Source organism: Cervus canadensis, chromosome 1 (genome assembly GCF_019320065.1).
Source record: "Cervus canadensis isolate Bull #8, Minnesota chromosome 1, ASM1932006v1, whole genome shotgun sequence".
In the NCBI taxonomy this organism is placed as follows: domain Eukaryota; kingdom Metazoa; phylum Chordata; class Mammalia; order Artiodactyla; family Cervidae; genus Cervus; species Cervus canadensis.
In genome coordinates this window covers 54,671,276-54,697,711 of record NC_057386.1, presented here as the reverse complement: position 1 = coordinate 54,697,711, position 26,436 = coordinate 54,671,276, and the positions used below count along the sequence as shown (strand labels likewise).

The 26,436-nt window shown below is 44.5% G+C and overlaps 1 protein-coding gene across 1 annotated transcript in view; it reads left to right on the top strand.

Moving 5' to 3' along the window:
• The first annotated feature begins 799 nt into the window (after positions 1-799).
• TOM1L1 (target of myb1 like 1 membrane trafficking protein) overlaps positions 800-26,436 on the top strand; it is a 61,469-nt gene continuing 35,832 nt past the window's right edge. The window contains 7 exon segments of the mRNA XM_043483643.1: positions 800-959; positions 3,380-3,464; positions 7,589-7,667; positions 15,877-16,026; positions 16,818-16,943; positions 17,872-17,964; positions 19,077-19,193. Of these exon segments, the coding sequence (XP_043339578.1) occupies positions 902-959; positions 3,380-3,464; positions 7,589-7,667; positions 15,877-16,026; positions 16,818-16,943; positions 17,872-17,964; positions 19,077-19,193 (708 nt within the window). The 5' untranslated portion in view covers positions 800-901.

Sequence of the window (26,436 nt, the reverse complement as noted above, 5' to 3'; positions counted from 1 at the left end):
ATCAGAGGTTCATCGAATGCCCCAGAAGAGGGAAAGGCAACCGGGAAGCAGTCGAAGAGCTCAAGCTCGGATTTACATTACAAAGCAGTTCTAGGGCTGAAGAGTCTGCCGGGGCAGAAGGAAAGCCCTTTCCTTTCCACAGCTTCGCCTGAGGAGAGTTCCCAGGAGGAGCCCGGAGCTCGCTTGGCGGCGCCACGCGGTCCCTCAGGAAACGGGGTCGAGACGACGGCCAGCGCCTCGTTTGAAGCCAGTCCGCCCTCCTGACCCTCACCTGCAGCCTAAGGGCGACGGACACGCCTTCGCTCCCGGATCTCGGGGCCAGGTCAATAAGCAGGGCGGGGTAAAATATTTCCAGGCGCTCGATTCCCTCAGTGGCTAAACATTTGTTCTGTGGGTGCCAGACGCTGACCTGGGCGGGTTACGTGGCTAATGTTCACCGTGACCTGAAGTCTGTGTTAACTCATTGTTTTCTTCTCTACAAGGGGGCGCAGGAGGCGTCGAGAACGGCAGCGCCCAGCCCCGAGAGCAGCAGGATCCGCGCTCGGGCCCTCGACCCCAGCGGCCGCCCCCGGGGCCTTGAGGCCTGTCCCCGGGGCGCGGCAGGTGGGCGCGCGGCTGACCCGTGGGGGACCCCGCCCCGCCCCCTCAGGACCCCGGCCCCGCCCCTCAGGGCCCCGCCCCCTCTGCGCCCTCGCCTCACGCCCCGCCCCTCCCTTCGCGCCCCGCCCCTCCCCTCCCTAGACTCCGCCCCGCCCCGCCCCGCCCCCTCCTGGGACCCCCGCCCCCTTGGGACCCCGCCCCTGCCCGCCCCGCCCGGCGCCCCGCAGCGGCCGGGGGAGGAGCCGGGGCTGTGCGGGAGGAGTCGCGAGCTGCTGAGGCCGGGCGGGCTCGCGGCACAGCCATGGCGTTCGGCAGGAGTCACCGGGACCCGTACGCGAGCTCCCTGGGCCAGCTAATAGGTAAGGGGGGCCCCGCGCCCCGACTCCGTTCCCCGCCGCACGGGACCGCGTGGGTCCCGGCTCGAGGAGGTCCCCGCCTCCCCGCAACTTTCTCGGGCCCGCGCCGGCCGGTGCGGCGACACCCCTGTCCCGGCCCGTCTGTCTCGAAGCCCGGCTCCCTCTGTTCCCCAGCGCCTTCCAGGGCGGGTGGGCGTGGGAGCGGACAGGTGGCCCGGGGGGCGGGGGCGGCGGGCCTGGCCCTCCGCGGGGGTGCCACCCTCTGGGGCAGGGCGAACCTCTACGGGAGCGAGCCAAGGGTTGTGCCCGCTCTGCGAGGGGAAGGTTCCAGGAGGGTGAGTGCAGTGACCTCGCCGGCACAGGCAGGTGTCCAGACGCGTGCTCGCGGTTTCCAGGCCGTTACAGCCCGAGCTCCTTTTTCGGGAGGAACAAAGAGGAGGGACATGCTGAGCACAGGAGCGAAGGAAGGGGAGGCCAGGCTCTCTCCTGGGGACAGCAGAGGCCTCTGCGGGCCACCGAGGGCCACGCAGGTGTCTCCCCGACTCCTTTGGCTCTCCCGTGGGCGCGCCCCCGGCGACGTACGCGGAAGCCGGAGCCCGGCCCGGGGCTGCTCGCCGACGCCGCTCCCTGTCCGCTTGGCTCCGTGCCTCCCTCGGGAATAGAGTGTGGCACCCGTGCCCGCAGGTGCCAATCAGAGCGTGATCATGTCGGCGAACTTAGTGGGACGAGGAAATCAGGAGAGCCTGGTAGTTATAACAAGGAAGCTCAGATATGGGCAGTTTAGCCTGCAGTTTAGTTAACTGCTCTTTAAAAAGAACACGCCACCCAACCTGAAGCTTGGTTCCCACAACTTTATGAGATAGTGAGTGTAACTTCCATTGAGGAGGAAAGGCTTTCCAAACTGTTGCTGGCTTTTTCTCTGTCGGGTGTTAAGATAAACCCTGACCAGAAATGGAGTCGGAATGCATCTTCATAGTTTGATTTATTCTTTGGTGGTATGCACGTTTACTGACCACCAACTGTATGCCTGGGCCTGAAGCAGGCACAGGCATGACCTGGTCTCAGCCATCAAGGTTTGGGGAAGATGCATACATATATGGGGAAGTGATTCTAGTACAGTACCTTTGCGATAGAAGAGAAATGTAAAACACCCAAAACTTATGAAAAGGGAGAACTTAACTCTGCCATGGCTTTTGAAGGGTTAGTAGGAGATTTCTAGAAGATGGGAAGGTGGGAGGAAGGAGCCTGGGATGGGGAGCAAAGAAACTGGCTGAAAGACCGTTGTGAGTAAACACTAGGTTGGTAAGCTTTGTCCATCTTGAATGCCAAATGCAGATAGTGCTTCTCTTGGATGGGGAGCAGGCTTGGCTTTGGAGTTCCACCAGCCAAACCTTTATCCTCTTCTTAATCCTTTTAATTAATTTTTGCTCCTTTCCCTGTTGGTCCTCATGTTTTCATGCTCAGGAATATTCTCCTTTCCTTGTAGGAAAGATGTTAAGATCACTCAGGTTGAGTGTTCTATGATCCCATTTGCAGGTGGTATTCTGTATTCTTAAGGAGGCTGTCTGGACAGGGAAAAACTATTTGATTGTTTAATGATGGGGTTCCAGGTACAGGAACCTTCAAGTATGTCTGGTGCAGCACTGGTTAATACAGGTGCTGACAAGTACACAGTTTCAGTAGATCTCTCTTTTTCTCAACACCACTCGGCCATGGAGAATAAATGACTTTTAAAAAAGCCAACAAAAACAACCTAGATTTGATGCTAGTTCTACCTTGTATTGACTTGTGGCCTTGGGTAGTTTCCTTAACCTTCTTGAACTTCTATGTCATCATCTCTGACAGTGGGTTAAATGAAGTTGCGTAAGATAAAATACTTGGCAGTATGCACTTCACCTTGTGGGTGTCTGTCCTTCTCTGAAAGACAGGCAGGCAGATGGAGATTTAGGTGGGCTGGTCTGGCCCTGCAGCTTTTATTAATAGGTCATTTATTACTGTGGCAACAGCAGCACTCTGAACCTGGATCTTGACTGATTCTTGAATTACTGGGAATTGCTCAAAAAAAAAACTCTCCCCCTTTTGGTGATATAAACTTAATGGTGCTTGCTAGGAAACCCCAGGCAGGTTTCTGGAAAACCAGACATGTTTGGGGCTTCTCTGGTACATTAGACAGTAAAGGATCTGCCTGCAATGCAGGAGACCCAGGTTCAATCCCTGGGTTGGGAATATCCCTTGGAGAAAGGAATGGCGGCCCACTCCAGTATTCTTGCCTGGAGAATTGCACGGACAGAGGAGCCTGGTGGGCTGCAGTCCGTGGGGGTCACAAAAAGTCGGACGTGACTGAGTGACTAACACTTTCACCTTTTTTTGAGACATGTTTTATTCTGTTGTAGCTCAGACTCAACATAACTTTTTCTTTGCAGAGAAGGCTACGTTTGCTGGAGTGCAGACGGAAGACTGGGGCCAGTTCATGCACATCTGTGACATAATTAACACCACCCACGATGGGTGAGTTCAGTGTGGTTCATGTGTTTGTCTCTCATAAGAAGCGTCAGAACTACAGTGTGTTTTCTCCTGCAAACTCAAGTTTTCTCTTGCAGACTTTGTTTTTCTTGTTGAAATAGTGTTTCCATCACCTTTTAAGCACCCACTGCCTTTTGAAGACATGTCAGGTTGAAATATTAGGACAGCTGGTTTTTTCAGCATGTGGAATATCTGAGAATCCATTATAATTTTTCTCTTTGCCTTTTCCTTAATAATTTCAAATTTTGTCTCTGTGAGGCTCAAATCCCTTGTTCTTTAAAGAGAAGGGGAGATATTCTTTCCTTCATTAGGAATTCTTCTTGCTGTGATTGCCAATATTTTATGTTACTGTAACTGGAAAATATTGTGAAGAAGCTAGTGGACTCCTGGTGGTGAACTCTCTGAGCAGTTGTCATTATCAACCAGGAAATAATCTAACAGTTGTTTTCCTCTGCCTGTCACAAGACAATTTTTTCTGCTGAATGCCAATTCATCCATGTTTATGCTGAGTTCTTAAACAATATGATATCTTTTGTTACACTTCTTAAACTTTAAGCAGTTGAAGTTTAAACAAATGCATTAAGGCTATTTTGTGACTTACTCTGAATTACAACTTGTTGTAAGGGATACGGTTCTCTTGATTTTCCTGTACATTTAAAGTAATCATGAACAGCTAAAGAGATTATCTTAGTTTATGTTGATGAGTGCAGAGTTTCAAATAATAGCAAGGAGACATAAGAAAGCCTTCCTCAGTGATCAATGCAAAGAAATAGAGGAAAACAATAGAATGGGAAAGACTAGAGATCTCTTCAAGAGAATTAGAGATAAAAAGGGAACTTTTCATGCAAAGATGGGCACAATAAAGGACAGAAATGGTATGGACCTAACTGAAGCAGAAGATATTAAGGAGAGGTGGCAAGAATATACAGAAGAACTATACAAAAAAATCTTCATGACTCAGATAATCACAATGGTGTGATCACTCACCTAGAGCCAGATATCCTGGAATGTGAAGTCAAGTGGGCCTTAGGAAGAATCACTGCGAACAAAACTAGTGGAGGTGATGGCATTCCAGTTGAGCTATTTCAAATCCTAAAAGATGATGCTATGAAAGTGCTGCACTCAATATGCCAGCAAATTTGGAAAACTCAGTAGTGGCCACAGGACTGGAAAAGGTCAGTTTTTATTCCAATCCCAAAACAAGGCAATGTCAAAGAATGTTCAAACTACCACACAATTGCACTCATCTCATACGCTAGCAAAGTAATGCTCAAAATTCTCCAAGCCAGGCTTCAACAATACGTGAACGGTGAACTTCCAAATGTTCAAGCTGCATTTAGGAAAGGCAGAGGAACCAGAGATAAAATTACCAACATCAAAAAAGCAAGAGAGTTCCAGAAAAACATCTACTTCTGCTTTATTGACTAAGCCAAAAGCTTTTGACTGTGTGGATCACAATAAACTGTGGAAAATTCTGAAAGAGATGGGAATACCAGACCACTTGACCTGCCTCCTGAGAAATCTGTATGCAGGTCAAAAAGCAACAGTTAGAACTGGACATGGAACAACAGACTGGTTCCAGATAGGGAAAGGAGTACATCAAGGCTATATACTGTCATCATGCTTATTTAACTTATATGTAGAGTACATCATGTGAAATGCCAGGCTAGATGAAGCACAAGCTGGAATCAAGATTGCTGGGAGAAATATCAATAACTTCAGATACACAGATGACACCACCCTTATGGCAGAAGATGAAGAGGCAGAGAGAGCCTCTTGATGAAAGTGACAGCGGAGAGTGGAAAAGTTGGCTTAAAACTCAACATTCAGAAAACTAACCTTCTATCTAAAACTAAAACTTAACATTCATGCCATCCTGTCCCATCACTTCATGGCAAATAGATGGAGAAACAGTGGAAACAGTGAAAGATTTTATTTTTTCTGGGCTCCAAAATCACCACAGATGGTGATCGCAGCCATGAAATTAAAAGTTGCTTGATCTTTGGAAGAAAAGCTATGACCAACCTCGACAGCATATTAAAAAGCAGAGACATTACTTTGCCAACAAAGGCCTGTCTAGTTAAAGCTATAGTTTTTCCAGTAGTCATGTATGGATGTGAGAGTTGGACTATAAAGAGATCTGAGCGCTGAAGAATTGATGCTTTTGAACTGTGGTGTTCGGGAAAACTCTTGAGAGTCCCTTGGGCTGCAAAGAGATCCAGCCAGTCCATCCTAAAGGAAATCAGTCCTGAATATTCATTGGAAGGACTGATGCTGAAGCTGAAACTCCAATACTTTGGCCCCCTAATGCTAGGAACTGACTCATTGGAAAAGACCCTCCCTGATGCTGGGAAAGATTGAAGGCCGGAGGAGAAGGGGATGACAGAGGATGAGATGGTTGGATGGCATCACCGACTCGATGCACATGAGTTTGAGTGAGCTCTGGGAGTTGGTGATGGACGGGGAAGTCTGGCGAGCTGCATTCCAGGGGGGTCGCAAAGAGTCGGACACGACTGATTGACTGAACTGAACTGATGTTGATGAGGAAAGCATTACACTTAATTGTTGACTCTAATAATGGAAAGTGCTTAAAGTACTAACTAGTGCTTTAAAGTATTTATAGTGGTTTCTCTATAATCTTATTTACTGTATTTGGTTCCTCTGAACATTTTCTTCAGTTATAACACTGACTTCTTCATTGATAGTGCAAAAAGGGGACCTCAGTGTAAAATTGTTCTACTTATTTTTTTCTTTTTTATTTATGTTTATTTCTTTACCCATGTCAGGTCTTAGTTGTGGCATGTGGGATCTAGTCCCCTGACCAGGGATCAAACCTGGGTCCCTGCTTTGGGAGCTCACAGTCTTAGCCCCTGGACTACCAGGGAATTCCCCCAATATTTTTCTTTTAAAACAGTATCTTTATTCTTTTAAACTCTTCCAAGAGTTTAGTCTTAGATTTTATATATGATTTTTTTTAGAAATATATCTATTATAATAGTTACAATTGTATGTAAGTATCCATGATGTTATATAATTATATTGTGATATAATAGAAATTCTACCCATGCAAACATAACACAATTAGAAGGTAATATGCAAAAAGGATTTGTATCTTTTTTAAGTTTTGAAGTGTAATTGGCAAACACTGTATGAGTTTAAAGTGTACAGCAAATGACATGACTTACATATATTACAAAGCAATTTCCAATAAGTTAGCATCACAGTTACACCTGATACAATTACAGAAACAATGTCTTCCCTCATGATGAAAACTTTTAGGATCTACTGTCCTAATAGCTGTCAAATATATCATATAGCAGTATTAACTATAGTCATTATGTTGTACATTACATTCGCATTACTTACTTAAAACTGGTCATCCTGAAGTGAATTTGGACTGTCTACTTATACGTAGTTCTTCCTTTTGTAACATGAAGTTGTAGCATATCAATTAGTCCTAGTTAATCCTAACTCCTCCTCTTATATCCCACTGCCTGTAGGGTGCTTGGTGCTTCCCAGGTGGTGCTAATGATAAAGAATTTGCCAGCCCATGCAGGAGACGCAAGAGATGCGATTTTGATCCCTGAGTCAGGAAGATCCCCTAGAGAAGGAGATGGCATGTGGGGTGCCATTCCAGTATTCTTGCCTAAATAATCCCATGGACAGAGGAGCCTGGCGGGCTACAGTTCATGGAGTCGTAAAGAGTTGGACACAGCTTAGCGATGGAACAAAAGCAATAGGGTGCCTAGGAAATAACTAATAATAAACTTAGGTCACATTTTTGGAAATTCATTTCATGTAAGGTGGTTCTGTGCGTTGACATAGGGAGGGCTGTGGGTGTGAGTACATGTCACATGTAGTGCTTTCTAGGTAATGGTCATCTGAATACTTTATTTGGTTCTCACGAGGAGGTAGGTGGTATTGTCTGCCTAGATGTGTGAGGGGACGGGTGTAACAAGTTCAGTCATCTGCCCGGTGTCAGGCAGCAGAGCCCAGACCTTGGGTGTCTCCTCCGCCGCTCCTCTTTCCACGCTGCTCAGTGCTTTTCAGAGACGGACTTGCTTTCTGCACTGCCTACATTGATGATTTTACTGTGTTTATTGTCGTAGGCCAAAAGATGCAGTAAAAGCTTTGAAGAAAAGGATTTCCAAAAACTACAATCATAAAGAAATCCAACTCACCTTGTCAGTAAGTACTTTAAATGGAGACTAAGATTGCCCAAGTTACAGTCACAATTCTAATTTTGGGTCTAAAGGGTACAAATACTCTGGGATAATAGGTTAGCAAAAAGTTATGTACAGTATGGATTAAAATGATTCATTTACTGAGAATTACAGAATTATGGGAGTTTTGTTGATTGTAGGAGCATTTAATTTGGTGGAAAGTGAGTGTTCCTGGAAAATCATTATTTTCCTGGTTAGGAGATGAGAACTGGTAATGAACAACTTGGAGGAACTGAGCTGATCAAGAAGTCTGTGTATGTGTCACAAGTGGGGAGAACTGAAGCTTGAAAAACGCCCGCCTGTTAGCTCCCCACCTCGCTTGCACACCTCTGGAATTCTGAGGCGCTGGCAGCTCTCTAGGGTCCAGCCAAGTTCTGCTGCCTGATATAATTTAAGTTAAGTGCTTTGTTGATAGAAGCAGCTCTGTGACCATGTTTCTTGATGTGGGTGTGGCCATTTACCTGACGTGTTCCCGTTTCCCCCCAACCCCGGCTGTGTGCCCCCTGCAGTGGCCGGGGGAGTGGCCGGTCTCACTTCGGTTGGTGTGTTTGCAGACCCTGCCTGCTGCCTGAGAGTGAGCTGTGTGCTTGCTGGTGTCTTCTGCGTGCCTTTGCTGACCTCATCCTGGCCCCATGCCATGCCAGGCTGTGGTGCTCCTCTGCCAGCATCAGACTGCCCTTAGGAGGCTGGGCATGGCTGTCTAGAGGGCTGTGGAGCAGGGCTGAGCGTCGCCCCCCTTTTCTAGCTTCAGGGGAAAAAGAACTTAGCACATCTTGCTTACTTGGAGAAGAAATGAAGCCTTAATGATACTGTCACTGAAGAAACCCTACAAGTTAGGGTCAGAATACAGTTTTAGAGGGATTTTCTCCTCCACCTTTTAGGACCTCTCCCCTCTCCTTCATCATGGTCGCCTCCTCAGGGAGCTCACGGAGTGGAGGGAATGGAGAGAGGATAAGGCGCTCGGGGGAAACAGGAGAATGGTGGGCTGGTGATGGAAATACACCTTTGCCTGGTACTTTCCCTGGTAGCTTGGCTGGTAAAGAATCTGCCTGCAATGCAGGAAACGCCGGTTTGATTTCCGGGTCAGAAACATCTGCTGGAGAAGGGGTAGGCCACCCACTCCAGTCTTCTTGGGCATCCCTGGTGGCGCAGACGGTAAAGAATCTGCCTGCAATGTGGGAGATCTGGGTTCAGTCCCGTTGTTGGGAAGATCCCTTGGAGAAGGGAAAGGCAGCCCCCTCCAGGATTCTGGCCTGGAGAATCCCATGGACTGAGGAGCCTGGCAGACTACGGTCTGTTGGGTCACAAAGAGTTGGACACGACTGAGTAACATTCACTTTCACTTTGGCTGATGCTCTCAACAACCCTGTGAAGAAGTTGTATTGTTGACTCCACTTCTCAGATGAAGAAACTGATGCTTGGTGAGGTTAAGCGATGTTTTTTATTTTTTTCCTCTAAGTTTTAAGTAGCATAGGCAAGATTTCAGTTCAGGTTTCAGATTCTAAATCCCATGCCCTTGCCCCTCGCCACCTTGCTTCTCTGGACAAATCACGCCCCTTGAAAGTACAGTCACTGTGTTTCATTTCTGTCTTCAACTTCTTTGTGGTGGAAGATCTAGGGTATCAGGTGTTGACTGACTGAGTGTCCTTCAGCCCCCACCCCTTTCTCCTAGCATCCAGGAAGGACTTAGGGAATGATTGTGATTTGGGGTAGAAAGGTATACAGCTGTGCCCTGAAATGGAGGACATCCCAGGACTGCTGAAGGTTAGGAGAATTGACTGAGGAACCTAAGGGCAGAAGGTGACTTTACGCCGCTTTCCGAATTTCAGCATGCGGCGTTTCACCTTCTGACAGCTGTGGATTCTGTGTGATGCCTTTGTCTCTCTGTGTTGCAGACAGCTTCCCCGCCCTTTCTGCGGTGGCTTCTCGTCCCTGGTCCGTCACTTCCTCCGTCCTGGTTCCTTCCCTCCCGGGACGAATCAGGACTCTGTTCCCCAGTGTTGTGTCTCGTGCCCCCATCGCTCTTTGAGGCCCCACACTTTCTCCCCTGCAGGTCATCTGACCGCTCAGGCCTTGCTCACAGCTCGCTGCCTATTCCCTGTTCCACCTCTGGTAACTGTTTCGTCCTCGCCTCCCGATTTCCATACCAGCATGTGAGAGCAAGTGAGTCTGAGACCCGTGCCAGAGTAGGGATGACAGTCACAGGTTAGGAGCCAGAAGAGCTCCTCACCTCAGGGGCAGAGTTCCTGCTTCTTGGGCTTATTTGACTTGGCCTTTGATTCTTGATAGCTTCATGCAGCTTTCCCTGAGTTCTTTATTTAATGGCCCAGGCACCCTACCTCATACTCACTCACTGCACTGGAGTGGTGTGTTAATGCTTCAGAACAGACTTTAATATAAACTTAAGCCACACTTAATTATGAGAGAAACTAGTCACAGAAAGAAATATCCAGTGTCTGTCAAAGGTAAGTATTTGTTTACCAATAAACTCTTTAACAATGGATCCTCATATATTACATTTCCACTTGATCACGGTGAAGTGATGAGAGCCTGTCAAAGGCGATTATAAATGTCCTTTGTATTATCTGTCATTTAGGTTCTCCATGGACTTGTTAGCCTTGATTATGTCTTTGCTGGGATCTGACTAGACTCTGATTTCCTAACAGTTGGTGGTGTAGTTTTGTCAAGAAGCCTGTTGTTTTGTCTTATTTTAAAAACCATTTAGTTACCAGGCTTTATAACTCTTCCTATCAAGAGATGGGAATACCAGACCACCTTACCTGCCTCCAGAGAAATCTGTATGCAGCTCAAGAAGCAACAGTTAGAACTGGACATGGAACAACAGACTGGTTCCAAATCGGGAAAGGAGTACATCAAGGCTGTATGTTGTCACCCTGCTTATTTAACTTACATGCAGAGTACATCATGAGAAACGCTGGGGTGGATGAAGCACAGGCTGGAATCAAGATTGCTGGGAGAAACATCAATAACCTCAGGTATGCAGATGACACCACCCTTATGGCAGAAAGCAAAGAGGAACTAAAAAGCCTCTTGATGAAAGTGAAAGGGGAGAGTGAAAAAGCTGGCTTAAAACTCCACATTCAAAAAAATGAAGATCATGGCATCACTTCATGACAAATAGATGGGGAAACAATGGAAACAGACTTTATTTTCTTGATCTCCAAAATCACTGCAGATGGTGACTGCACCCATGAAATTAAAAGATGTTTGCTCCTTGAAAGAAAAGCTGTGACCAACCTAGACAGCAAAAAAGCAGAAATACTACTTTACCGACAAAGGTCTGTCTAGTCAAAGCTATGGTTTTTCCAGTAGTCATGTATGGATGTGAGAGTTGGACTGTAAAGAAAGCTGAGTGCCGAAGAATTGATGCTTTTGAACTGTGGTGTTGGAGATGACTCTTGAGGGTCCCTTGGACTGCAAGGAGATCAAACCAGTCAATCCTAAGGAAATCAGTTCTGAATATTCATTGAAAGGACTGATGCTGAAGCTGAAACTCCAACACTTTGGCCACTTGATGCAAAGAACTGACTCATTTGAAAAGACCCTGGTGCTGGGACAGGTTGGAGGCAGGAGGAGAAGGGGACGACAGAGGATGAGGTTGGATAGCATCACCAACTCGGTGGATATGAGTTTGAGCAAGCTCCGGGAGTTGGTGACGGACAGGGAAACCTGGCGTGCTGCAGTCCGTGGGGTCGCAGAGAGTCAGAGACAACTGAGCGACTGAACTGAACTGATAACTCTTTTTTTTTGTTTACATATATCCCATCCCTTTTGAACCTCCCTCCCGTCTCCCTCCCCATCCCTTCCCTCTAGGTGGATACAGAGCCCCTGTTTGAGTTTCCTGAGCCACACAGCAAATTCCCATTGGCTATCTATTTACATATGATAGTGTAAGTTTCCATATTATTGTCCATACATCTCACCCTTTCCTCTCCTTTCCCCATGTCCTTAAGTCTGTTCTCTATGTCTGTTTCTCCATTGTTGCCCTGTAAATAAATTCTTCAGGGCCATTTTTCTAGATTCCATATATATGTGTTAGAATACTGTATTTTTCTTTCTGACTCACGTCACTCTGTATTATAGGTTCTAGGTTCATCCACCTCATTAGAGCTGACTCAAATGCATTCCTTTTTATGGTTGAGTAATATTCTATTGTATATATATACCACAGCTTCTTTATCCATTCATCTGTTGATGGACATCTAGGTTGAACTGAACTGATAATTCTTAGCCAGAGTCTAGTCTTTACTTGGATGAGTCAGTTATGATAAGTCTCAGCAAGATACTATTATTGTGAAGAGGAAAGTGGTTGAATAGGTTCCTGGGAATCAGTTAATTAGTTGAAGCACCCCTTGGGTGGTGAGTTATGGGGACTTCAGACTTAGTGTAAAATGTCTTTATTCCTCTAGAAACTTATAAAGTAAGCTCATCCCCTAAAGTGGCCTTAGCATGGTGTGGTTTTCAGGTCTGGATGACCCCAAAGCCTGGGTTACTATGCTTAGTTTAGAAATTTGCCATGAGAAATAAAACTACCACGGAGCTTTTTTTTTCCAGCCTTTTTGAAAGGACTACTTATCTCGGCTCATCAATATTTTCTTTCTTGATGGGAAATTATGCCTGTGAGCAGACGATCACAGTACTTAGCATTTATTAAGGTCCTGCTGTGTGTCAGGCTGTCCATGTACATGACTTTTCACTTAAGCCTTACATCAGGTCTCTGGAGGAAGGTAGGCTCATTTTGCAGTTGGTGATCCTGAGGCTTGGTCAGGATCAGTGATTTGCTCAAACAAGTGCAGAGGGGCAGCTGTGAGGCCTTGGATCAGCATCCTCTGCAGAATCTCAGTTGCTGCCTCCTTCTGGGTTCCTGGGTTCTCTCCTCCACCTCAGATTATGGTTTCTTGGTTCATAGGTTATGTGTGCTCAGTCGCTTAGTTGTGTCCAGCTCTTTGCAGCCCCCTGGACTGTATCCCACCAGGCTCCTGTCTCCATGGAGTTTTCCAGGCAAGAATACTGGACTGGGTTGCCATTTCCTCCTCTAGAGGAATCTTCCCAACCCAGGAATCGAACCCACATCTCTTGCGCCTGCTGCAGCTCTTGCACTGGCAGGCAAATTCTCTACCACTGTGCCACCTGGGGAGCTCCATGTTCCTAGGTTATATGAACACATATAAATTGCACCGAAGTCCAATTCCAAGATGTGTAGAAACAAGGTATATGATTTTTCCAATTCACCACTGTAAGTTTACTTGCTTAGCTAAGTGGGCTGCGGTGTGAGAGGTACCGTGACATGAAGGAAGAGGTGATAGCATAGAAGTAATCGTTCCTGACACTCTAGATTCCAATGGGAAAACACAAAGGGCATGGTTTATGATCTCCAGATGCTAACATTCTCAGCATTTCATTCTGACTCTTTGATCTTTATAGGTAACTTCCTGGGAAGGTTACCCATTAACCTAAAATCTTGATACTCCAACAATAAAAAGTGGTTTGTGGAATACTTAGCATTTATTTTACTATTATGGAAGATGAGACTTGGAGGCAAAGTATTTTGCCTCAGACTGCTTAACTGGTTATGTGAAGTTTTTCTATAAATTCCCATTGAACTAGAGGCACTTTTTCCTCTCAGCGTTTCACCTGATAAAAACTCATCATAATAGTGTATCAAGCAAAAAGTCATTTGTTATTCAACTTGTCTTTCTCTACACAAGTTGTATTAAAATAGATTCATCTTAATATGTTTTGGATTCTGATTTTATTTTCCTGTGGTTAAAGGCTCTCCCTATGTTTCACATGCTGCGTGTGCTCAGCTTCTGTATTTTATGGTTGCTTTCTTAGCAGTGATGCCCTTAAAACTGTAGCTTTCATACCTTCTTCTTTTTGTATTGCCATTAAAGTGACAGAATACAGAGCATGGTGTAAAATCAATTTTCAGGACTCCTTTTCTGCAGAGATTATACCTATCCTGGTCACATTATGGTATTTGTGACCTCTGAGAAGGTGGAAGCACGGCCACTAGAGATTTCATTGTGTTTTTAGATCACTTTCAGAAATACGCTTTCTGCATGCAGTCCTTCAGTACCAGCTCATTCTTTCTTAGCCTGTCTTCTGTTCTTGTTGCTGTATTGAAAATCTTTTTTTTTTTTTTCAAAATGACTGATGACTCCACTAATCAACAAACCTGAGTTTTTCTCACTCCATAGTCCTAACTGTTTGACACTCCATCGTCCTGAAACTCCTGCCCACTTTTGACTTTATGAGCCTTATGTTCTGTTTATTTCATGCCTCAGTTTCCGTTGGTTGCTCTTTGACTGCCTTTCTTGATCCCCCTTCCGGCCTCCCGGTTGAATCCCACTGTGCCTCCTCCTCTCTGCTCATCCTCGGCAGCCCCAGTTACTCGCTTTGGGCTTAAGCCTCTCCTGAACTGTATTTGTGCGTGTACAGCTCTCAGCAAGAAGTCTCCACTTGAATGTCTCTGTCCTTTTGTCTTAGTCATCTTAGCTGCTCTAACAAGGTACCATCAGCTGGGTGGCTTAAGCAACAGACTTTTCTATTTCTCCCAGTCCTTGAGGCTATGAAGTCCAAGGTCAGGTCCAGTGTCTGAGGAGGGCCTGCCCTCTGGCTTGTCGATGGCTGTTTTCTCGTAGCCTCATGTGGCCAAGGAGAGATCGATCTCTTATCCCTCCTGTCTAAGAAAGGCAGGAGGAGAAGGGGACGGCAGAGGATGAGATGGTTGGATGGCATCACTGACTCAATGAACAGGAGTTTGAGCAAACTCTGGGAGATTATGAAGGACAGGGAATCCTGGCGTGCTGCAGTCCATGGGGTCACAAAGAGTCAGACATGACTGAGCAACTGAAGAGCAACAATCTCGTTCATGAAGACTCCAGCCTCATGACCTAATTTCCTCCAAATACTATCATGTTAGGGATTAGGAGGTTCACCATAGGAATTTGGGAAGGACACAGACATTCAGTCTGCAGCACTTATAAACTCAAAATATGTAAGTTTCAACCCATCATTTTGACCTTAGGCCAGTCACACTATCCCATCCAGTTCCAGATTTCCATCCAAAGTGGTATCAATCTCATGCAGAGTGACAGTCATTTAACTTTCAGCCTTTCCCTATCATCAAATACCTGCTTGTTGGAAGTCCTTCCTTCATAATTCTCACGTCTTCCCCTTCCTTAGACCCTCATCACCCTCATTTAGGCCTGTCTGCATCAGGCTCTACCAGGGGGTCCTTGCTGGATCTCCCCGTCATTTCAGAGTCTTTGCCCTCCAGTTGCGTTTGTGGGGTGCTGCACCAGCCTTCTCTCAAGTTCAGGATGGAGGTGTGATGGGGACAAGCTAAGGACCCTCCAGTGGCTTCCTGGTGCCTTCTCAATAATGTCCAGATTCTTTACATTGCCGCACAGCTTTCTGCACAGTCTGGATGAAGCCCCTCCAGACTCTATCCATACAGTTCTCCAGGGTCTCCAGTTTGCCAGTATAAAGAAGCCTCTCCAAACCAGAAAACTTCTTTTCCTTTTCACAGCTCATACACTTTGTAACCTGTACATATATTTTTTTTACGATTTACCTGTCTAGACTATTGCTTTATATGCATTTATCCTTTTCTTGACCATTTTTCAAAGGCCAGCTTAGGACCACCTTTTCCCAAAAGTCTTAAACACCTGGCCGTAAATGGTCACATCTGCCTGTAAAGGTCTGTAGCTGGAGTAACCATGTAAGTTTTCGTCCAGGCAAGGACGTTTTTGGAACTGAAAGGAGATGATATCATTAACAAAGCTGGGGCAATAGGAACTCACTGGGACTTCCCTGGAAACACTAGGACAGATGTCACCTTGTCTAGAGCCAACATGCTTTGTTTGCACCTCCCCCCTGGCCCTTGACATTACCATCTCCCATTGTTATCATTTCTCTTATAATTGTGTCCTGGCTCCCCAGCAAGACTGTGTGTCTGCTAAGCAATTACATTATGCCTTACATTTCCTCACATTCCCAGAACCGAACATTTTGCCATATATTTTAGTAGATAACCAAATTTTGTTTATTAATTAGAGTGCTGGTGGAAATCATTACTTAGCAATTTTTATCTCATATTTTGGGGGTGGTTTTGCCAAAGAGATAAAATGTTTGATTTTTCTCTTTAGCTTATTGACATGTGCATGCAGAACTGTGGTCCGAGTTTCCAGTCTCTGATTGTGAAGAAGGAATTTGTTAAAGATAGTCTAGTTAAGCTGCTGAATCCCAGATACACCTTGCCAATAGACATTCAGAATAGAATTTTGAATTTCATTAAGGTAAGTCTGTTATATACCTTGTGGGATGGTGAATGTCTAAGATTAGAGGTTAGTTTCCTAACTCCCAGTTGGTTCAGTGATCCTTTATAAGCCTGGGATTGAGCCTCAGAATGTTTTTATTATTCTGTTTTCCATGTAATAATTTCTTGGCGTTGGACACCGGCCTTTTTCTGAAGAATTTATAGTCTTTTCCATACTTGTCTCTCAGTTTCTGTTTTATCCATGTCAGATAGAAGAGATAGTGATGTATACATTTATTTTGCAGATGTGGGAACTATGTTCTGGGGTCAATAACTCATTGCCTGCAGAGTTATTTGGCAAAAGATCTACTGATGCTGTTTTAGAGTCTATTAATTTTAGATTTAGTATACCAAGAAACAATCAATAGTATCTATTCTAGAGTTTCATTAAATCGTTGAGGCATGGCAGTCTGATGATTAAAAATATTTTACATTATTCTAATCTCTAAAAATGGACATTTTGGACTTTCCTGATGATCCAGTGGTTAAGATAACGTGCTTCCAGCTCCTTCACTGCCGAGGGCGTGGGTTCAATCCCTGGTTGGGGAGTTAGGATCCCATGTGCTGTGTGACACAGCCAAAAACAAGTAACTGCCCCCCCCCCAAAAAAACCTGCAAAAAATGTACGCTATGTGTATAACATTCAAAAGTAGCTTTCTGAGTGAGCTTCATAATTAATTATCAGGCTCTGATTTTTTGGTCAAAACTTTCAGAGTTGTGTTTTGTTTTGCTGCTCCTTTCTCTCTGAAACTTTCTGTCTCTTGAATTCAGACGTGGTCACAGGGTTTCCCAGGAGGTGTGGATGTCAGTGAAGTGAAAGACGTGTACCTGGACCTCCTTAAGAAAGGGGTTCAGTTTCCTTCATCAGACGCAGAGACTGAAACAGCCAGACAAGAGGTAGGAGGCCCTTTTTTGACCTGTGCAGATAAAGACAGTGAAGGGCTTGGGTCTTTTTTCATTCAAAGGAACGACTCTAGCTCCACCTAGCTTAAGCCGAAAGATGAATCTGTGATTTCATAGAATAACCAGGCCACAAGAAGGCTGGTGTTAGCTGCATCTTTGGAACAACAGAGAACCAAGATTCAAATGCCTCATTACTTGTCTGCTCCCCTTTGACAATCAGCCCATTATTCTCTCATTGTAGACCAGTTTTCCCCATGGGGTAGACAGCACGCCAGGCCTATGTGCCTGCTAAGTCACCGCAGTCTGACTGCGCAGGGCTCCCCGGGTGGCGCTAATGGTAGACAACACAGCTCCCACATTTTCATGTTGCAGCCTTAACTTTTTCAGATTCAAAGCTCACAATTGCAGAGAAAGGACTCACTGAAACAACATGGGTCAGTTTTCCATTTCTGCACAAGTTAACTGAGGTCTTGGCAGAATGTGATGGCTCCATATAGAAATCATTTAGGTGGAGCAGAGTAGGGGCAGTTTCAGAAGAAAAGACTGTGCTATACCGGCAAGGGTCTCTGTTAGGAGTCATGTAATGAATTTGTTTATTAATACTCTGTCCGTACAAGAGTCTCTTGATGGTTCACAGGTATTCATTCTCAAGTCTGTAAATAACGCTCCAGGTTTTGAGCTTGTAACACTTTGAGAGACTGATTATAAGTCAACTCTTGGCTTCCTGTAATTTCCATAATGTAAAAACAGTAGCTCTTCCCTTCTGTAGGTTGGTAAGTCCTGCCTTGGTAGGAAAAGCATTCATGTGTACACCAGAGTCTGACCTTTGTGAAGGCTTTGTCCTGAGGAGAGTCATCTGAACGGAAAGACGGGTGTGCAGTGGCCAAGTTAATTCCAATAATAACATTTCCACGTTTTGTAGATGGCACTGAATCCACCACCATCTGTTCCTTCTGCACCAGCTCTTCCTTCTGTGGTTCCCAAGATCTCTACTATTACACTGGTCCCAGAACAGGTAACAATAGCAATGATTGTATTTACTGATGACTTTTTCTAAGTTCTAAGCACTTTATATACAGTTTGTTTTTTCTTAGCAATGTTATCATAAGGTGGAGGTACCTTTTAGCCTCATTTTACAGAGAAGGGGACTAAAGTGTGTGTGTATGATGGTTCAGCTCTAAATGGAATTAATCCCATGAATTCTGCCTGATTCTGAAAGCCTGAACTTTAACAGTCGTGCTTGTCTAGTGGCTTATGTGGCTTTGTGGAGGCTTGGCTGTGCATGGAGTTTATATAAGCAACTGATCCTGTTGCTCCTGATAAGACTGCCCATATGCCATTTCAGACAGCTCAGTGAATGGTAGTCTTATTACTGATATTAATTGTGCCAATCGAATTTCATTTACTGCTTTGTCTATTATCTTTTTATCAAAGGTTTAGACAAGCAATTATTAAATGAAGCTCATTTCCATCCTGCTATAAGAGAACTATCATTTAAGACTTTGTAGGGACTTTCCTGGTGGTCCAGTGGTTAAGAATCCGCCTTCCAATGCAGGGGACGCAGGCTGCACCCCTGCTTGGAGAGCTGAGATGACACCTGCCACAGGGCAATTAGGCCCGTACGCCACAGGAAAGCCCCAGTGTGGCCAAAGGTTAAAAAAGAAGACCTCAAATTATTATTATTTGGCATTATATAGTAGTCTATGTGATTAATTCCTCTTGGAATTTAATCCAGGAAGAAAAAAAAAAAAGTTTCTCTATTGATTCTTCCTTCTTTAATACCATGGGACTATAAAACATTCATTTTTTTCCTCCTCCATTGGTTTCCAGGAAATCCAGACTCACATTTGCCGTTTTGTCCAGGTTCCTGATATAGTCATCTTCTTTTTTCTCCATGTTGGTTCTAATTTGACTTTTCCCCTTCAACTTTCCTAGCACATGTTTTTAAATGTAGTACAAGCTCTCTCAAGACCTTTTAGAAGGTGACAGATTATACACTTGTGAAATAATTATATGTACATTTATATAAATTCGAAAGCACTAGATTTTACAGAAGTGTTTTCTTTGCGAGCAGGAAGCAGAGTTATTCTGCATCTCACTTACTGGTTATTGTGTTGCCGTCTGCAGATTGGAAAACTGCACAGTGAATTGGATATGGTGAAAATGAATGTGAGAGTGATGTCTGCCATACTGATGGAGAATATTCCTGGTTCTGAGAACCATGAAGACATAGAGCTTCTGCAGGTGAAGTATGATTTCAGGGACAATCAGTTACGGTGTCTCTTATTCTCTAAACTTAGAGCCTGTGAGATGGAGGACACCCTCACATTGACTAGTCCATCCCCCTCCCATCTTTCCTTGATTTTTTAAACTTAACAGGAAGATGGACGGATGACTTTTATCAGAAATGCAGTAGTAAGTTAGATGTGGTATTTACCCTCTTGCAATAAATAATTTAACATCATTAATCGTTGATGGCCTTGCCATATACAATTTCTGTTAGTCTGTAATTGTTTTAAATGTGTAATGTTGCCTCTGTATCTATCTATTCAACAAACATAATGAGTAACTACAGTGTGGTAAAGGATATAGAAATGAGGAGGCTGTCTTTAGTCCTTAAGGGACTTGGGACTAGTAAGCAAGATTGCTTTGTAAAATGAAGTGTTATAGTATTGCTGCTCTAATAGGAATGTATTTATCATACTGTAGGTTCCGAAGTGGGGGGCATGGAGAAAGGGGAGGGTTTCTGGAGAGGTTCAGGGAGAGGCACTGCTGAGGCTGGGACCGAGCGAGTGGACGGTGCGTGTGGACCTGCATGAGCGTGTGAAGGACCTCCAGCAGTTCCGACTGCGGTGGGGACCCTCCCAGGCCCTTTTCTGTGTCTCTGCATCCAGACCGTTTCTTCCCTCTGATAGGTTTGTTCTAATGATCTATTTTAAGTTTTAACACACACTTCTAACATAATTTTTTAAGCAGAGGAAAAAAAAAATCAGTTTCTAGATCTTTTTCTTCCCAAAAAAGTTAAGAAACTTGTCATAGTTTTGCTTTTCTCCGATTCCCACTCCCCAAGTCTCATGTTGTTGTTGTCTTTCCTTTAAGTCCTTTGATTGTTAGCAAGTGAAATTTTTCTTGATTATCACTTGCTTGGGAAACAGTAAATGGTAAAAATGCCCTTTTTCGACATTACCACTTATATTTAACTGCTATTTCCTTAAATCGCTACTAGTGGTAAACCTTGAGGGTTTTCATATCCAAAGATGTCTTTTGGCTGCTGTGTTTAGGTCTCCCAGTTTTCTCTAAAAATAGTTACTATCCTTAGACAGATAAAAGGGGTTAATAGAGAATTCTAGATACAGAGTTATTTTCCTTAAGTACTTCTAAGGTATTGCTTGCTTCATTATTCTTGTACCCAGTGGTGCTATTGAGAAGTATGGTATTGTGGATTCTTGCACCTTTGTTTCATAATCTGTTTCCTCTGGTTGTATTTGTGACTTCTCTCTAATGCCTCCGAAATTTCACTATACTGTGTACAGGGGTGTGTGTGCATGTATGTGCATATGTGTATTTCCCTTAACTTTAACCTGCTTAGCACTTGAGAGGCCTTTTGCACTGTCAGCTTATGTTTATTTTAGTTCTGGGGAATTCTCACCTCTTACTTCAGATATTTCTTTTCTTGTATTCTTTCTTTTCTCTTTGTATGGAACATTGTTTAGATGATGAAGCTTTTAGTTATATTTTTCTTATTTCATCTTTCTTATACATTTTGATTCTTTCTTTTGTGCTGTAGGTCTAGCAAAGATTCTCCAGTTCACGTATTATTTCTCTTAAACTTGAATATTGGTTTGTCTCTTCAGCCGTGCTAATCAATGTTTTATTTCAACAGTTTTTTAGACTTTATTTTTGTTTATTTTTTTAGCACAAAACCCATTTTGCAGTGGAGTATAGCCAATTAACAGTGTCGTGGTAACCTCAGGTGAGCAGTGAAGGGACTCAGCCATGCATCTGTGTATATTCGTTCTCCCCCAGATGCCCCTCCATCCAGCCTGGCACATAATATTGAGCAGAGTTCCCCATGTTCTACAGTAGGTCTTTTCCGGTTATCTGTTTTAAATACCGCAGTGTGTACCTGGCCTTCCCAGAGTCCTTTCTCAGCCTTCCCCCTGGCCACCGTGAGCTCATTTTCTGTTTGTGAGCCGCTCTGTTCTGTAAGTAGGTTCTTTTTAGAGGCCACACATAACAGGTGTCACAGGGTACTTCCCCTTCTCTGTCTGACCGACTTCAGTTGGTGTAACATTCGCTGCGGGCTTCTGTGTCGCTGCGGATGGCCATGTCTCTCTCTTTAATGGCTGTTAATGTCCCGTCGCGCACACCGCATCATCTTTGTCCATGCGTCTGCCAGTGGCCATGAAGGTCGTTTCCGTGTCTTGGCTGTTGTAAACCGCGCTGCAGTGAACACTGGGGGCCTGTTGCTTCGGACCACGTTTTTCTCTGCGCATAGGCCCAAGAGCGGGATTGCAGGGTCACCCTAGCTCTACTTTTAGTTTTTAAGGAACCTCCATGCTGTTCTCCGTAGCGGCTGTGTTGTTGCTGCTGTTCGGATGCTCAGTCGTATCCAGTTCTTTGTGACCCCATGGACTGCAGCACGCCAGGCTTCCCTGTCCTCCTCCACCTCCTGGAGCAAATTCAAGCTCATGTCCATCGAGGTGGTGATGCCATCCAACCATCTCGCCCTCTGTCATCCCCTCCCCTTCTCCTCCTACCTTCAGTCTCTTCTACCATCAAGACTTTTTTCTAATGAGATGGTGCTTCACATGAGGTGGCCAAAGGATTGGAGCTTCAGCTTCTGCATCAATCTTTCCAATGAATATTCAGGACTGATTTCCTATAGCATGGACTGGTTGGATCTCCTTGCAGTCCAAGGGACTCTCAAGAGTCTTCTCCAGCACCACAGTTCAAAAGCATCAATTCTTTGGCACTCAGCCTTCTTTATGGTCCAACTCTCACATCCATACCTGACTACTGGAAAAACCATAGCTTTGAGTATACAGACCTTTGTTGGCAAAGTAATGTCTCTGCTTTTTAATATGCTGTCTAGGTTGGTCATAGCTTTTTTTCTGGGGCAGGAGGGTTCCCTTTCTCTCCACACCCTCTCCAGCATTTGTTGTTTGTCGATTTTTTGTTGATAGCCATTCTTACTGGTGTGAGGTGGTATTTCATTGTAGTTTTGATTTGCATTTCTCTAATAACTACTGATTTTAATATCTTTTCATGTGTCTGTTGGCCATCTGTATGTAGAGAAATGTCTGTTCAGATCTTCTGCCCATTTTTCTGAGTGGGTTGTTTGATGCTAGAAGCATCATAAGCTGTTTGTAAATTTTGGAGACTAATCCCTTATCAGTCACATCATTTGCAAATATTTTCTCTCAATCTGTAGGTTGTCTTTTTGTTTTGTTTATTGTTTCCTTTGCTGTGTAAAAGCTTTTGAGCTTGAACAGGTCCCATTTGTTTATTTTTGCTTTTATTTCCATTATTCTGGGAGGTGGATTTAAAAAGATGTTGCCATGATATATGTCAGAGAGTATTCAGCCTATGTTTTCCTCTGAGTTCTAAAGTGTCTGGTCCAACATTTAGGTGTTTAATTCATTTTGAGCTCATTTTTGTGTATGGAGTTAAAGAATGATCTAATTTCATTTTTGACATATGGCTGTCCAGTTTTCCCAGCACCATTTGTTATTTCAACAATTTTTTATTTTAAAAATTTATTTCATTATAGTAGTTCTTTCATGGATGAGCTTTCCCCTTTTATCTTTTAAGGATAATTGTTTGTAAAGGCACTTTTCCATTTGCTCTGTGAATTCTCTTTCCCTAGGTGCAAGTTCTTTTTTTCATCACCTCTCACATTTCATCCCTCAAATATCTGGACAGATTGGTGATAGCGAGCTCGTTGTTTACCAGTAACTGATTCACTTTTGGCTGTCCCGGGCCCTCCCTGCCGCTCAGGGCTGCTCACTGCGGCGGCTGCTCTTGCTATGGAGCACGGGTTCCTTTGGTGATAGTAAGCTTGTTGTTTACCTGTAACTGATTCACTTTTGGCTTTCCTGGACCCTCCCTGCCGCTCACGGGCTGCTCACTGCGGCGGCTACTCTTGCTGTGGAGCACGGGTGCCGGGTGTGTGTGCTCGGGGGCTGTGGCGTACGGGCTTAGTTGCCCCGCAGCATATGGGGTCCTCCAGGACCAGTGATCAGGCCTGTGTCCCCTGCACTGGCAGGCAGGTCCTTAACCACCAGACCACCAGGAAAGTCCTGTGAACTCATTTGGTGTGTGAGACCTCTGACAGCTGGTCTACATTCTGTGACCCAGCTTGCTCATGCTGAAGGGAAGACAGCATTGCTGCATCTTGTGCTTAGTACTATTTCTGAGTATTTCTGTGTTTGCTGCAGTTTTCAGACTGTAGCATTGACGTGGGGCTTCCTTGGTGGCTCAGAATCCATCTGAGGTGGATTCTGAGGATTCTGAGGTGGTAAAGAATCCATCTACCAATGCGGGTTTGATCCCTGCGTCGGGAAGATCCCCTGCAGAAGGAAATGGCAACCCACTCCAGTACTCTTGGCTGGGAAATCCCATGAACAGAGAGAATCCTGGTGGGCTACAGTTCATGGGGTCACAAAGAGTCGGACAGGACTTCATGCCTAAACAACAACAACGGCATCATTAGCATGGGGTGATTCTGGGTGGGATGTATTGGTCGGTAGTTTTCTGAGTTTCGTGTTGTCGTTCAGTCGCCCAGTCGTGTCTTTGCGACCCCATGGACTGCAGCACATAAAGCCTCTCTGTCCCTAACCGTCTCCTGAAGTTTGCCCATGTTCATGTCCATTGCATCGGTGATGCCACCCAGCCATCTCATCCTCTGACGCCCTTTTCTCCTTCTGCTCTGAATCTTTCCCAGCTTCAGGCACTTTGCTAGTGAGTCAGCTGTTTGCATCTGATGACTGAAATACTGGAGTTTCAACTTTAGCATCATTCCTTCCAATGAGTTTTCAAGGTTGATTTCCCTTAAGATTGACTGGTTTGATCTCCTTGCCATTCAATACATACTTCCTATTTTTTTCTGGACGCTACTAGCAACCGCAGACATTGTCCACTGTCTCTGTCCCAAGCTTTGCTCCCACTTGGACATGGATATTCCTGCTTCTCTGTCTGGCCTCCTGCGGGAAGGGAGGCGTGGGGAGGGGTTGTCATGCCGTAGTTGTTTGTTAGCTGCCCCTAATTCCATCTTGTGGCTTCCATGCTCTGTAGTCACAGAGCAGCTTTCATTTCCTTCTGTGTTCTGTGGTGGTACTCACTCTGGGCGGTCTCGAGTGTCCTGGATTGTTTACTCTAATCCAGGGGTCACCATGCTGTGGCCAGTGAGTAAAGAAGAAAGAACAGGTCATTTCTCCAGCTATATCTATGCAAGCCTACCTGCAGGGAGCACAGGAGAGTCATAGACCCCTCACGGGGCCGCCGCCACCCACACCCACCATCAGTGGGTGTGAGCGTGTGGTGTCCCTCCGGTGCGTAGAGGGTTTAAAACCACAGCTTGGGAGCATCTTCTTTATCCATTCATCTGCTGAGGGACACTTAGGTTGCATCCACGTCTTGGGTATTATAAATAGTGTGGCTGTGAATATTGGTGTGTGCATTTCTTTTTGAATCCAAGCTCTCATCTTTTCTGTATATGTGCCCAGAAGAGGGATTGCTGGGTCATATGGTTACACTATTTTTAGTTTCTTAAGGAACCTCCACACTATTTTCCATAGTGGTTGTGCCAGATTACATTCCCATCAGTTTATGTTCCCTTCACATCCTCTTCAGCGTTTACTATTTGTAGACTTTTGGTGATGGCCATTCTGAACGGTGTGAGATGGTGTTTCACTGTCGTTTTGCTTTGCATTTCTCTAATAACTAGTGCTGTTAAACATCTTTTCGTGTACCTCTTGGCCAGATGTGTGTGTGTTTTGATTGAGTTGTTCATTTTTTGTTGTTGTTATTGTTGTTGTTATTGAGTTGTATGAACTCATTATATGTTTTTGAAATTAAGCCCTTCTGGACTGCATCATTTGCAAATATTTTGTCCCAATCTTTAGATTTTCTTTTTGTTTTGTTTGTGGTAGGGAATGACAGAGGATGAGATGGCTAGATGGCATCACTGACTCGATGAACATGAGTTTGAGCCAGCTCCAGGAGTTGGTGATGGGCAGGGAAACCTGGCGTGCTGCAGTCCATGGGGTCACAAACAGCTGGACACAACTGAGCAACTGAACTAGCTGTGGTTTCCTGTGCAAAAGCTAATAAGTTTGATTAGATACCATTTGTTTATTTTTACTTTTATTTCTATTGCCTTGGGAGACTGACCTAAGAAAACACTGCTACAGTTTACATCAGAGAATGTTCTGCTTATGTTCTCTTCTAGGAGTTTTATGGTATCGTGTCTTAGGTTTATGTTTTTAAGACATTCTGAGCTTATTTTTGTTTATGGAATGAGGGTGTGTTCTAACTGCATTGGTTTACCTGTAGCTGTCCAACTTTTCCAGTGCTACTGGCCAAAGAGACTGTCTGTTCTTACCTCCTTTGTCAGAGATTACCCGGCTGTAGGTGTCATGCGACCTGCATAGCTGTAGGTGTGACCCTGGGTTCACTGCTGGACTCTGTCCTGTTCCATTGATCTGAAGTCTGTTTTCTGTGCCCGCGCCACACGGGTTTGATTGCTGCAGCTCTGCAGTACTGTTTGGAGTTTGCCCAGGGTATGCCTCCAGCTTTGTTCTTTTTCCTCAGGATGCTTGTCAGTTCTATGTCTTTTGTGGTTCCATATATTTTAGGATTATTCTAATTTTGTGAAAAGTCATGGGTGATTTGACAGGGATAGCCTTTAAATCTGTGGGTTGCATTGAGTATTTTGGCCATTTTAACTGTATTAGTTCTTCTAATCTAAGAACATGGGATATCTTTCCATTTCCTTGAATTATCTTCAGTTTTCTTTATCTTCAGTTTTATGATGATAGTTAGGCTTATTCCTAGGTTTTTTGTGGGTTTTTTTGATGAGATTTAAAATTTTTGTTGTTGTTGTTGTTTTTTACTTTCCGATATTTCATCTGTTAGTATAAAGAAATGCAACACATTTCCATGTATTAATGTATCCTGCTGCCTTGCTAAATTCATTTATCAGTTTTCATAATTTTTCTGTTGAGTCTTCAGGGTTTTCTATATGGAGTATCATGTCATCTGCATATAATGACAGTTTTACCTCTTCCCTTCCAATTTGGATACATTTTATTTCTTTTTTGTGTGTGTCTAATTGCTTTGACTCTGACTTCCAGTACTGTGTTGAAGCAGTGGTGAGAGCGAGCATCCTTGTCTTATTCCGGAATTTATTGGGAAGGCTTCCCACTTTTCACCACTTAGTATCATGTTGGCTATGGATTTGTCATAAATGGCTTTTGTAATGTTG